Here is a 14,364-nt window from a genome sequence, read left to right on the forward strand (position 1 = left end):
GTGGTTAACGCTTAGCTGGAATGAAATATTCAACGCAGCAATAGAGAAATTAAAATAATAATTTATTTGCTGGATAGTTTTGATGAACTGCAAAAGCATTTTTAGTTTGCTTTCTGTTGCCACCTGCAGCCTGCCCAGGCCCATAGTTGTGTATAGGATGCAGATCTGAAAGGGCCACATAGGGTAAACCACCCAAAAGGTATGCTGAAGAGTTTGCTAAAACAGTCGTCGTAGATACAGCTGTTGTTAGTAACTCAGAGAAGGTTTGGGAACCTTCAAGCTTCCAAGAGGTCCAAAGTTTAACCTCAGAGGGTGCTGAGCCATGGTTAAATGCCATGAAGGCTGAACTTGATTCCTTAGAGAGGAACAAGACATGGGAACTAGTTCCTGGCCTGCCCAGGCCACAAAAGGTTTACAAAGTTCAGCTATTGCAAAAGTTTTTCAGTGTTAATTTTATGCATTTTTAAAAATCACCATGGTATTTAACAATACAGTGGTACCTTGGGTTAAGAACTTAATTCATTCTGGAGGTCCGTTCTTAACCTGAAACTGTTCTTAACCTGAAGCATCACTTTAGCTAATGGGGCCTCCCACTGCCACTGCGCCACGCCACACGATTTCTTTTCTCATCCTGAAGCAAAGTTCTTAACCCGAGGTAATATTTCTGGATTAGCGGAGTCTGTAACCTGAAGTGTCTGTAACCCGAGGTACCACTGTAATATCTTAGTCATCATGCATAAATTGTGCACATAGCTAATAAGCTGCTCCTCATTATCACAAGAGGTTTGCCCTTAACAATGCAGCCTTAAGAAGAAAATATGATACTTTCCCAAAAGGAATACATTATACCAGACAGGGAAGTAAAGTATAATGGTATGCCTGTAACCACTTGGCACTGATCATGTGTATCATCTCTAGCCAAATGGGAATCACACCTGTTTGCCCCACCCCATGTGCTTTCAGTGTACACTTCTGAAAGTGTGTGCACAACTACAAATTTCATCCCTCTGCAGCATCCCCATGCCCTGCTGCACACGTGCTATTCAGAGGGTTGCTTGGCCCTCAGGAGTGATTTTAGGGGGCATAGGATAATGTAATGCAGAGAGAAACCAAGAACACTGCACAAATCAAATTCCACTCATCTAGTTTACAACACACTCAGTGGATGTTGCTGTTGATTATTATGATGAGAGAGAGAGAGGTGATGGTTTGAGCTAGTGGACTAAGATTAACATTCCAAGACTGCCATCTACTGTAAACACTATTTAGCAGTGGCCCACCCAGTGTTGGTGAACACTTCAATTTCTTGATGTTGGGCACATTATTTTTAAATTGTAGAGGTTCCTCTATGCTATGAACTGTTTTACATTTGCTTATATATGGCACAAATAAATACAGATTTACATATCTGTGTGTGCAAATGTTCCACCATATATGAAAGGGATAAATTATTACTTGGAATCAACCCGACAAGTTTAAATAAATTCTACTTAGAGTAGACCCATTGGGGAATTCAACAGTGCTCTAAGAAGATTGTACCATTAGCGCAAACATTTCTGTTTGCCCATTGGAGCATGCTCCCAAACTGCTGTTCCAGGGATTTTCTGACCCTCCAGAGCAGACTTGGGGGCATGCAAGGGGAAGAGAGAGTTGGAAAAGCCCCTCTGTGCTAGTGGGAGTCATTGCACTGGCTTCTGCTAGTGGAACCAGGTAGTTGAATCCAGCCAACTGAAATGAAGGGACCTAAGTTACTCAAATCGCTTAATACATCTACTCTTAGTAGAACTAATGTTCACAACACATCCCATGCCTTCCCTCCAAAATGGGATCCAAGGCAGCTTACAAAAGGCAATCAGAAGTTGAACAATGGGGCCTGGGCACCTAACATGCCCTTCTCCTGAAGTGCCATCTGTTCTTGGGCCAGCCTGCCTTGGAAATGTCCATCTGCTGCCATCTTTGTTAAATTGTAGGAGAGGGATTAAAAATAATTTATTTGCCTGTGCTTCTGATTGCACTGTGGCATGATGATCTTCTACTGCTGCTTTGGGATTTAATTGTGCCTCTTTATTTGACTGCTGCCCTTCTGCTATTTATATTTTATTTTTTGTAACTTGATATTTAATGCAATTCAACATATACACCCCTCTCATGTATGTGGTTTGGATTGAGTGGAGGCAGTGCTTTTTTCTTTAAAAAAATGTTTAGGGGTACTCTCATTTTCCAACTCATATTGAAATATTGCCCCTCAATGAGGCCAAACATAGATCCGAGGAAGCAGGAACAGAAGGGCGAACTCTCGGCCACGTGGCTGTTTAAATGCCGCAAGCCACGCTCCCTAGCCAACCAGACTGTCTGGCTGTGGCCATGACACTACTGGGATTCCCCCTATGGTGCAGGGAACTAGCCACGCCCCCCGCTGGATGCAGGAAGAGTCCAAGGCCTGACTGCAACCCAGCCCACCTCAGAAGGTGACCGGCTTTCACAAAATGTTTAGGGGTATGCACACCCTGTGTCCCCCCAGAAAAAAGCACTGAGTGGAGTCATTCCTTTGGTCATTTCAGCCAGTGCAGCCAGCCTCCCACCAGCACAGACCTTACCCACCCCACCCACTGAATCTGCAGACATGCAGGATGCTAGCCAGGGGTATCGCTGCCAGTGCAGCCCCACAGAAGGCCCTGAAATGGGGTCTGCCCAAGCTACTCTCCCAACTGGCAGCGCCAGCAGAAAGCCTGTTTCAGACCCAATCTACCTCTCCCCACCACCACCTTCTGCTGAGTAACCAGATTGCAGATGCAGCGGTAACTCCACCGCTCCACAGAGCTTCATCAGTATTGCACGCCCATGTTGTGTTGTTAATTTATTCTGGATCTCAGCTAGGGTATTTTGGCAAGTTAAAAGGTGGGTTGTCATTTCTAAACAGAGTGATATTGTTATGAGTTTGTGGGTACCAGACTCCTCTAAATTCCTGGGCCCAGTAGAGGTTAGAATTTAATCAAGGCAATTGTTAATACAGTATATAAGATAGGCCAATTTTCTGAGCAGAAAACCAACTGAGATTATGGGCCATTAGAAGGACAAAAGGAAGGTGCTAAGCCATTAAGAAAGCCATTAAGACAGCAAGGGCTCTGTACTAGATGTCAAGTGATTGGGAACCCTCCTGCTCAGAAGAACAAAATAAAGGGTTTAGAGTTGGCTGGGATGTGACCTGGAGGGGAAAGGTTGCAGTCTGGTAAAGGCAGCAAGCTGGAGAGAGGGTTAGACCCATGGCTGGTGTCTATTTGAATCCAAGGCTGCAGCTATAGGAGAAACAAGACCCTCTTGTTTCTGTTAATGCTGTGAACCCCTCCATCATAGGAGGGGTTAATGCTGTGAAACCCTGCATCGTAGGCTCAGGTTATGTAAATAAACACATATCCTAAAGACACCACAGTCTCCACTGTGCCTCACTTCCAAAAGGAAACATGGACCGTGAGTAAGCACACCTGGAACCTCTGGAATCTTGAATCACTCAAAGATTGGGATAACATGCAACACTATTAATTTGGGCAGAATCCAGCCTAAATTAAGATACTGTTTATTATTATTTGTTTGTTTTTCTGTGATGGAATGGGGGGCAGAATACACGGAATTCCTGGGCAATTTCACATCTAAGCAATCACCACACTGAGATTGGACTGGGGAGGGATGCTTAGCATGCTGAAGGTTTAATCTTTGGCATCTCCAATTATTATTATTATTATTATTATTATTATTATTATTATTATTATTATTATTAATTGAATTTGTATACTGCCCTTCATCCAAAGTTCTGAGGGCAGTTCACAACAGAAAACTACAAAATGAGATCAGGTAGCAGGAATTGTGAAATACTGTCCGCCTGGAAATCTAAAGAATCTCTACCAGTCAGAGTAGACAGTGCTGGGCTAGATAAAGAAAACTTCCTCTGTTGCTAGTATTAACTTTAACAAAATTGCTGCATCGTATGCCTTTGGATTATGCCCTCCCCATTTTCAAGTCCCTTTGGTGATTCCCTCCTATGCACGAGCCTGTGTTGGGTGAGCTACATTTAGCTCCAAGACATCTTGCCCAGGGACATAAAAAGTCACATCTTCTTCTTTAAATTTATCATGAATGAAAGTAAGAACACCCAGCCAATATATTTTACCAAAAAGACATCAGCACAAACATACTTTAGCCATGCCTGGTAGATTTTATTTGTAGGCAAAGGGGTCTGCTGAGGACCACAAGGCTACATAATTTTAATCATCTCTCCTTGATAGAAACCACCTGTTAATATTTAAGGGTAGTTGCAGCACTTGCAGCTGTCATCGAAAACCAATCCAGCTGCACAGCTGAAACTGTGAGTCTGATGGTTAGCGCATACGTAGAATTTGGTCTTGTCTTCTGGGTCCGCATGCATACCATCGGGTTGGTTGGCACAAAAGTTACCAGGCACTGGGGGCCCCACAGTTGTAGTTGCAGGAGGAGGAGTAGGGTCTCCTCCTCCTCCTCCGTTAGTTGTAGTAGTAGTTGTGGAAGGGGTTGGAGTTACACCACCAGGGCAGTCTGGCACAATAGGCTCTAAAATTAATATTTAACAACACAGTGAGAAAATCATATTCCTACGGAATCATACTAAAGGACTAAGCCACCCAGGGAAGGTGTGTTTATGCAAACAGGTCATATCAATTTAGATACAAATAAATAAATAAGAAAGTGCTCCCAGGCAAAGCTCATTGTGTGCGTATGTAAACCAAAGGTGTCCAGTCTACTTGCCTTCTTGCAAATGCTATTCATTTCATTGAGGTACATGATCAACTAGGGGCTGACCTGCACTTCACATGGGAGACAGGCTTAAGGCTTGGGAAATTGTGACTCCCATTGAACACAGAACCCTGTAAAGGAATTCTGTATGTTCATAATTATATGGGATCATATGATCATATTATATGAGATCATATGATGGATATATCAAGGGGAATCCCCAACTCGGTGTTGCTTATTTCCACTGTTTGTTTACAGGCATGGTCCTCTTCTCACACTTTAGAAAATGGCTTCATGATTGATTGATTGATTGATTGATTGATTGATTGATTGATTCACAACATTTACCGGTATATGCTGCTTGATTGTAATAAAACCATTAATGAATTTAATTACAAATAAATAAAGTATTAAAATGATCAACAAATTTGGCGGTAGAGCGCTTCTGCACAGATGACAGAAGCTGCTTCCGGGCATGCACAAATCATGGCAAACCCAGTGTTTACTTCCAGGTTTGCGGCGGACGCAACTTGGAACATCCGTGAGACAAGGCATATGTAAGTCGAGGTTCCACTGTATAGCATATATTCAACACAAAAAACAGCGACATTTTGTTGTTGACAAAGGACAGCTGGACATATAAAGGGCCCCATTACCATCAGTAGCTTAAGGCCTCATCAAACCTAAATCTGGCCCTATGTGGAATCATTCTGAGGTTAAAATAATCCCAGGATATTATGTCCTAAGTATGAGAAGCCCAGGGAATGCAACATAAAAAAATAAAGGGAAACCTTGCTCCATTCCGCACTGCCAATGTGAGTGTCCTTGTGTGAGCAGCAGAGGCGTAGCAATTGTGCTAAGATCCTGACATTGCTGCTGTGCAAGGTCACCAGTTATGACCACGTGCCAGAGACTGAATCCTTAAGCATTCACACTGTTTCTGGTGATTTAGGAGCAGTGTATAACTATTCCTAGTCTTGGAGCCATATTGGAAGCATTATTTAAACAGTAAGTCAAATATTCTATTTACTTAACCATGCCTATTTACTTAACAATAACATAACTGAGCAGGAATAAGTTTTCCAAGTGTCCTAGATCATTGAACAAAGGAGTTACAGATGGAAACTTCAGTGGGAAACCGCTGAACTATAGTTTATCAGGCAATTCATTTCTGTCACTGGTAGCTTAAACTGAGATTAAGTTAATGCCAGGGTGTCATCACGATCACTGCTGCCTTGCTAATTTGTCACTGTCACTATCTTGCTTTCAGGTAATCAACACAGTCTGTTCTTTCTGCATTTCATTTTCCTCTTACCTCAGTCCTCTACATTCCCACCATCACCCTTTTTGTTTGTATATCTGTTTGCTACTTCATGCAACTCATGCCATGAACTGTATCCATCCCATGAACACTTCTGCCATAGGGAATTTGCTCATCTTTAAGATGCCACAAGATCCTAACATGGCTACCCTTCTGGAAACAGCTTACCATTTGATTCAAGAAGTCTCTTCAGCTCATTTATTAAAGGATATTTTCCTTCATTACAGAATGTACCCAGAAAATCATCAAGATCAATTGCCCAAACCATGGCACCTCCAAAATTGTTCTCTTTCAGGTATTTGACCTGGCAAAAAACAAAACAAAAAGCTATTTAATAAAAAAATTCCACAGCATTTTTCCTTTTCATTTCATATCTGTTACTCAAACCACTTCTTATTTGGACAGCGATAATTCACATCTTTGCTAAATCCCATGTCAGTTCAAACATGCAGTCCACGTATGTCCTAATTTTAGGAAAATGGTAAAAAGAAAATGAAACACATTCATCTTACTTTGTATTTGTAGCTGCAAATGTCATCATATCCAACCCATTCATTACCCTTGTAGGTATATGGAACTTTCTGGTCATCAATCCATTCTTTTGTGGCAGTTTTTAAAAATGTGCAAATCTGTGAAAACATTACCAAAAAAAAAATCATTCTGCAATTCTTAATACCAGAGGACATCATTGTGGGCTCAGCTTTGGCCCCTGTTTTGTGCTGATTCAGGCACCTAAAAACTAATAAGGGTTAGGGTTTCCTGAGAAGGATTTTCTCTCATATCAGAGCATCCCCTGACACATCTATCTCTGAATGGCCACATTTTTCTAAGGCCTTGATCTGAACCTCTGTGTAGAGTAAATCATTAATATTTCAAACTGGACCTCTAGAACAAATCTAAAAAGAGGGTGTGGACCTGGAAACAGAGGATAAGAAAAGCAAGCCACAGCTAAGCACCTATTATTGAGCACAAGAAATCACATTTGATAAGGTAAATGTCTGATATTGTTTAAAATGCTGGCATAAGCATGATAGCTATAGAGAGAAACATTTATGACAAAACTATTGTAGTCCGGTTCTCTAATTGGGTGTTTAAATAATCTAAGACTGAGTATAGTATGTGGGGAGGGGTGGCCTTCCAATAATGCCACTACTTGGGAACATGTGCCAGCACTGTGAGAACATGCAATCCATTAGTTTATCAGTCTTAGTCCATGCCAACTGCGCTATGTGGTAGTCCTCTCATATTGCATGGGACATTATTAGCGGACCTGTTGCCATTAAGCAATGTTGCAAGAGCACAAGATGGCGACAGGACATGGAATGCTAAGTCTTTCAGCTCCAACTAAGGATACTTCCACATTCATCCTTTTCTCTAGAATTGCCATTTAATTAATTTTTTAATAAGATGCTGTTGTTCCAGGTTGTCCAACATAGGCAGAGAAAGTGCTTATTAAAGCAAGCAGTTGTTGAGTTGCTTTACAGCAGACAAAGAGCCTTGCTTACTCCTAGGTCTCTGGGCTTCTTCCTCCTACTCACCTCTACAGGAAGCTCCTTCTTCAAGTACTCCCCCTTTGACCCAGGAACTAAACATATACACAGTCATATCACATTTAGCCTGCATGAAAAGCCTGACAAGCGGAGCGGAGCTTGAAAGAGAGTTGCGCAAGAGAGTTACCTCATAGTAGGCCCAGAAGCCTGCCTCGCGGGTGTAAGGGCCAGCAGAGCCAGCGCCAGATACAGGTGCACAAACACCTGTATCTGATGAAGTAAGCCTGAAAGTGCGCCCATAGGTGGGGAATCCCATAAGCAGCTTTTGAGCTGGGACACCATTGTCCTTCCAGTATTGCATGGCATAATCCTGAGGAAAAGGGGAAGGGTGGAATTAGGACTCAGTATATTCATCTGTCTCATGAAAAACACACAATAATAGCATTTCTAGGATCAGGAGGCTTTACTTACACAGTTGAAATACCTTAAATCACCCTGGTCTTTGGATCCCACATACAATGGGCTGTTGTGTCCTGTGCAGGTATCCCAACCACCATGGAAGTCATATGTCATTACACTGATGAAATCTAAAAGTCTGGAATAAATCAAACAAAACCATGTGCTATAGCTAGTACATGGTTTCTTACAGACCACTGTGTTTTAAGCAGTGAGCTGGGGACTACCAGTGGGCCTTGGACCACTTTTAGGGGGGCCTCAGTGCCACAGTACCTCCTCACTTACCCACCTTGTGCCCCTGCCCCCTTAGCTATGCTGTAGTTTTTGGCTGGGCCAGTGCCAACACCTGCAGCTCCTCACATAGTGGTCAGGACACAGATGTTCGGGAGCAAGGAGGAAAAGGAGATCTCCCTCCTATGTGGGGAAAGGGCAAGAGGAGGTGCTGAAGACAGAAGACAAATATTTAGAAAAATAAATAAACTAGGAACAGAGAAGAGGATAAGAGAGGGAAGATGCTCTAGGAGGAAGTAAATGTCAAAGGGGTAGAGAGGAAAGGTGAAAGAAACTCACAGTTTGGAGAGGAATGGGGTACAAGTGAAATGTGATAGAAGAGTGGGAGAAGAAAGGCAACACAAGAATAAAAAAAAATACTTTGAGCAGCCTGTGGACAAGCAGAAGGGAAAATATAAAATCAAAAGCTGTCTTCACTCAGCACTTCTGGATTAGCAGATTCTGCCCAAAACAGGGACTCCGAGTTACAAAACCTCCAGAGATTATTTCTGTACTTAGCTCGAAGAAGGCTGAACTATGGAATTCCTTTCCACAAGAAAATAATTGTGGAGAAGAATTTATCAATTTCAAGAGAGTGATTAGATATCAGCAGAAAATGGTGTTGATATTTGCCAGCTTACTAGGCCAGGCTCCACCACCAATATGTGACTGGCTCTGGCTCTGAGCCAAGGTGGGCCTTGGTAGTTTTCAGTTATCTCAAGTGATGCCCTGGGGTAAAAAATATGAGAACCCCTCTCATGGAGTAATGACATAAGAAACGCTGGGAAATCCAGTACCAGGCTATGGTATGACTCTATAATCTTCCTAGGTTTTCATCAGTGACACTGGTACTTAACTGCACAAAATGGACATTCTACCACTGATTTAGGAGCAGAGTTGAAATCCTCATTTGAGCTTCCTGGTACTTACTGTCCTATTGCAGCAATTTCATATCCAGCATCAATGGTCCCTTTGCCAGCAGAAACTGCTGCTGTGATCAAAAGCCTTTTCCCATTACATTTAGCGTTCTCAAAGGCAGCCAGCATTTCCTATGGAGAGATACAGTATTGAGAATCATGTCAAACCTTACTGTTGTTTCTCATGAGTATCTATTATTCACACATTTCTATAGGAGACATTGAAACAGCCCCTTCCCATTGCTTCTCATAAAATCTTTTATTTGAGAACCCATTTGAGAACCCATCACAGGCCACATCCAGCTCAGAAGTCAGAGGTTCCCTACTCCTGCCTTAAAGATTAACAGACTAGTGTCCTGTGGTGCTACTGAACTCTCTTCCATTGTTTTCTGCAAGTGACCAACATGCCTACACCCATTTAAGTCATTATTATTACTAAGTTATTGGTCATGCCCTGTTGCTTATATTTTAGCTGCTGATGCTGCTATTCTTTTAAATCCTTGGAGGAAGAGTGTCACCTGTTGTACAGTGTGCAGCTCTGGTGTAGCAGTGCTAATCTAACAATTGTGTTGTTTAAAGTGACAAAAGCCAGAAAGGCTACAAAATATTATGCCAAAAATATTTTGTCCCAATCATTTAAGCTTTTGTGCAGGACATAAATCCGGCGTAGTGAATAACTGCACATAAACTTTATGTACAACTGTAAGACATAAGGAAAGTGTGGTTTCAAAGGGGTTTTGGGAATCAAACATTACTGCTGATTTTCTGAAGCACAGATTGCGAGGGATTATCAAAACTAGTGTCTTGGTTTCTCACCCGAATCAGGATTGTGAAGCGTTGCTTGTCTTCGGGAGGACTTCCCCTCGATCCTGGGTATTCAAAGTCCAGGTCAATCCCATCAAACCCAAACTTACAAAGATATTCAATCACTGAATCAATGAAGATTTTTCGATTGGTAGCTGAGGCAACCATTTCAGTGAATCTAGGAAGAGGGGATTCTTAGATAGTTTCCCACATGCCCTTGCATGCCATTTAGATATCATTCACTTTTTATTAAACAAAATATATTATGCTGTTTAATGTATGTATGTTCTCTTATGCAACTGATATCACACATACTCCCATAATCAGGAGTATGTATAAAGCACAGTGAAAGATTAGTAGTGAATGCGCAATTTACACCCTAAGAATTGCATCAAATTTGTTCCCTTACTTAATGCATGCTGCTATGTACTTTATAAACTTTATCACAACCATGTTGGAGCCACTTCTCCAAGACCATCTCCAACACAGCTCAAGTAATGTTAAAATGGCCCAATCACTGGTCAGAGGTCTGATCATATAGATCTTTCCCATGTAACCGGCATTCCTTCCTGGCAAAGCATTGATTCCTTGACTGAAGTCCATGCAATCAGTCCCCACTCATAGGGTTGAGTCCTTTAAATGTTGCTCTAGTCATGCAGATGTTGCCCATGGGCAAGCGACTTGTGAAACATGTAAGAGGAACCCAGTAGAAGTATGACAGTTGGACATTCCCTCATGCTCAGAAGTCAGAAGGAATAGCTTCCTCTGGTTAGCCATATCAGATTACGTTGTGCAAATGAAAGAAATATATGCAAATATGTCCATTTTGTAATAATTTATACAGAACTCAGAATTATTGGCATAGAACTAGATTATCATAGCACAAAATTGTGATTTGTTGCTTTTGTGTTTTTATTTAGAACACAGCATACACAGTTCTGCAGGTATCATGTCAATTATCATCACTTTTTATTGACCCTATTCTTAGATAACAAGGTCACTGGAACCCCTCATCAAAAGTTACTTTTACCCTACTGGGGTGGTTTGTTATCACAACCCATACCTTATTCCTCAATCAGTGTCAGAATTTAATTTCAGATCATTGCTTGTCCATAGCTATCACTGTGGCCTGAACCTTATGTCTGCTTTCGTTTCAAATGCTCAACAGGAACACACTCTATGGGTTCAGAGTCTTAATACTGTCACAGTTTAGTATGTATGTGGAAAGGATACTCACTTCTGTGTGCCAAAATTCCAGCCTCCAATAGCTAGCAGTGTGACAAGATTGGGGTTGCTGTAAAACATGTAAGAGAATATCAGTCTAGAAACTTGCATGGTGATTCCAGAGTCAAAAGTGAAATGTTAAAGGAATGTTGAGATGCTGAACAAAAACCAAGGCACAAAGTTGCCTATTATTATTATTATTATTATTATTATTATTATTATTATTTCTGTTATTTCAAAATCTCTTGCAACAATTTCTTGAAATTGAAATTTTAAAAAAGGATCCATGTTACATGCTTGTACAAATAGACAGGGCTTCTTCAGATGACCTATTGATTCATCTTGATTTGCTTGCATGAAACTTACATGGTAATTAGACTATGGGCCTCTCCAGATGTGTTTGTTATTGTGCATTCGTGATTATTTGTGCTCACGTTTGCATCAAAACAGTTATATGTGATTCCGTCTTCAATACTATTTGCACCTCCATACATGTTTGGAAAATCATCCGTTTTCAAATCATTCTGGAGAAAGAAAATACTGACCTGTTCTTAAGTGCTTGAAATTCAGGGAAGAGCCTATCCTCATCATTCCATTCATAAGGGGCAATCTTATGTTGATTCATAGTGGCAAAGGCATATATCAAATGAGTACAGAGATTTGGATCAATGTTGTTTGGGAAGTATTTGGCTGGCTCTGGCCTATACTGAGACCAGTTGGTGAAATAGCACACTAGTTTGTAGGCAGAACCTGAAAAGGGGTGAAACCAAGATGAGCAACATTTGCAGGGCTCATTTTCATCCTTGCTGTCATTGTGCCTTATACAACTATGCTATAAAAACTATTCTAGCTAGTAAAATAGCCACTCGCTGCAAATTAGCCCTTGTTGGGCATTTCCCCCATCCACCTCCCACTGCCCACACAGGGAAGGTGTCTGTAAAAGGGGACCTCCTTGTGAATATTAGCTCTCCCTGCTCAGAGTTCCAAAACAGGGAGATTTTGTGCATGTATACCAGGCTCTCCTTTACAGATGTCCGTCTCCCCCCTCCAAAAAAAATGCATGGATTGGCAGAAGGGCTACTTTGTTTCAGAATTGGAGGGTTTTAAAGTATTGTACAAAGTTGGAAAAATACATGCACAGGGAGCCTTTATATTTTCCTTAGTGAGTGGGAAAATAGCTAGGCATGACTATTTTCAAAGATGAACAGGTGGAAGGGTTAAACATCCCCTTTTCCTACCATGTGTCTCATGCAAGACTGTACTGTGATTTAAAAAAAAATGAACAACTGGAGGAATAATCACATATGGTTTGAAATAACTCCAACATCCTTCAGGGTAGTCTAGTCTCCTTCTCATTGATCCTACTGAGCTTCCAAAGTTGTTTCCCTATGGCATCCTCATGCCAAAATATCTATAAACTATACTTTTAAAGAGCTTTATCCCTTCCAGACACGTTAATGCTGTAATAGTCATTTGTTACCCAAGCAGTCATATTCACTGTGTGACCCCTTGTGGACTATAACAGCATAGTGAATATGGCTGGTTTAAACACTCTGCCTCACTAGAAAGCCACCCTTACTTTAGTCTCATTAACCATATAGGGAAAGTTTCTCACCAAGCTGCAGCTGCAGCAGAACCGCCAAACCTGCAAAAGAAAAGCGAACGTGTTAGAAACAGATAAAAATCTTTTCATCAGTATGTAGAGTTGAATCAAAATGGAGGGGCCATGCTTCACACAAAGCACCACCTGTGCGATGAACCAGCACCACCCTATACCCACTTTTAGGGTTATTTTTAGGATTCTGCTACAAGGCAGAACAGAATAGTTCACCAAAAGCATTCCCTTCACTCTGATTTGGCTTTGTAACATCACTGTGTAGTCAAACCCAGCTGATTACTGTACCTGGCATCACCAAGAAGCCTGAGTTTCCAACCTTCTCTCTGATTTGGCTTCACGGTATCATCACATAGCTATATTTAACTGACTGAATGATGACATGATGAGATAGTGTTATCTAAGTGTTTTCTAAGTAGATTCTGACTACCCGGGATCACCTCAGGAAGATGCCTTCTTTCAAAAATATTGGAGAAATCCCACTCTCAGTAGCTCCACATTTCCCCCATACATTTTATGTTGGCACAAATTTGGCATAACTCTAATAACAAGAGTTCCAAAGCATGTGACAGCATTTTGAACATTATTGCTCATTCTCAGAAGACAATACTGTGAAACCTTTTCTAGAACATTCACTCTATGGCTATTAAGACCAACTCTGTAGGAAACCTCTGTCCTTCCTAACAATTGTAGTAGGAAGCTTGAAAACTGCAAGGTATACTCACCAAAGCACAACAGACCCTTCCCCATCTTCCTGGTTTTTCCAACTGTGAGTGCCCAACTCCCAATGGTAAGATCTGCTTTATGTAGAGGGCAAAATCCCTCTTATCATTGTGGGACCCAGGCACCTGCAATAAGGGAGATAAGACTTCCAAAAAGTTCAGATGAAATATCACAGGTAGAAAATTTCATTTAGTCAAGGTCAACAACTGCTCAGAAGCCTTCACAAGGATAAAATCTCCCAAAGTCCCCTAAAGATTGCAATGGCATTGAATAGCCCATAGAACAGCTACGTCACCAAGTAGTTGCAATGAAAGTTGTGACAAATTCTAGCTCCTGATTCCACAATGGAATCCTAGGCATGTTTATTTTTTTTATATAATCATGTTTATTAAAGTTTCACAAACAATAAAAACAAATTCCAGAATTTAAACTACAAAAACAAAACACATAGAAAATGCACAATAGAAAACAGTTAACAAAAGAAAAAAGAAAAAAGAAAGAATAAGAACAAAGAGAAAAACCAATAATCAAAACAGAAAATAGATTAGTATTTTCAAATCTTATATTTCCTTCACTAGTTTCTTGACCTCCTCACACCTCCCATTTTGTATTCCAGTTCAGATATTAATTTCAGCAAATCCTTACCCTCTAACATTTATCCTTACTCAAGATATTAACCTATTATAAGTATCAATTTCCAATTATCAATCCCTATTTACATTTTCTTAAACATCTTTTTACCAGTACCACTTATTTTCAATCAAACGTCATTTCAACATT

At 40.9% G+C, this 14,364-nt stretch overlaps 1 protein-coding gene across 1 annotated transcript; it reads right to left on the reverse strand.

Annotated features, from left to right (window-relative positions):
* Positions 1–4,218: 4,218 nt before the first annotated feature.
* LOC308586674 (acidic mammalian chitinase-like) lies at positions 4,219–13,611 on the reverse strand (the record flags this gene model as incomplete). Its single annotated transcript, XM_081193527.1, has 11 exons — positions 4,219–4,581; positions 6,254–6,389; positions 6,598–6,714; positions 7,763–7,945; positions 8,047–8,170; positions 9,232–9,350; positions 10,035–10,200; positions 11,260–11,316; positions 11,792–11,996; positions 12,862–12,891; positions 13,587–13,611. The coding sequence occupies 11 exons, from the start codon at positions 13,609–13,611 to the stop codon at positions 4,298–4,300; spliced, it is 1,446 nt and encodes a 481-aa protein (XP_081049653.1). The 3' UTR covers positions 4,219–4,297.
* Between the last annotated feature and the right edge of the window lie 753 nt (positions 13,612–14,364).

Source organism: Podarcis bocagei, assembly GCF_964188305.1.
Source record: "Podarcis bocagei genome assembly, chromosome: 5".
NCBI lineage: Eukaryota > Metazoa > Chordata > Lepidosauria > Squamata > Lacertidae > Podarcis > Podarcis bocagei.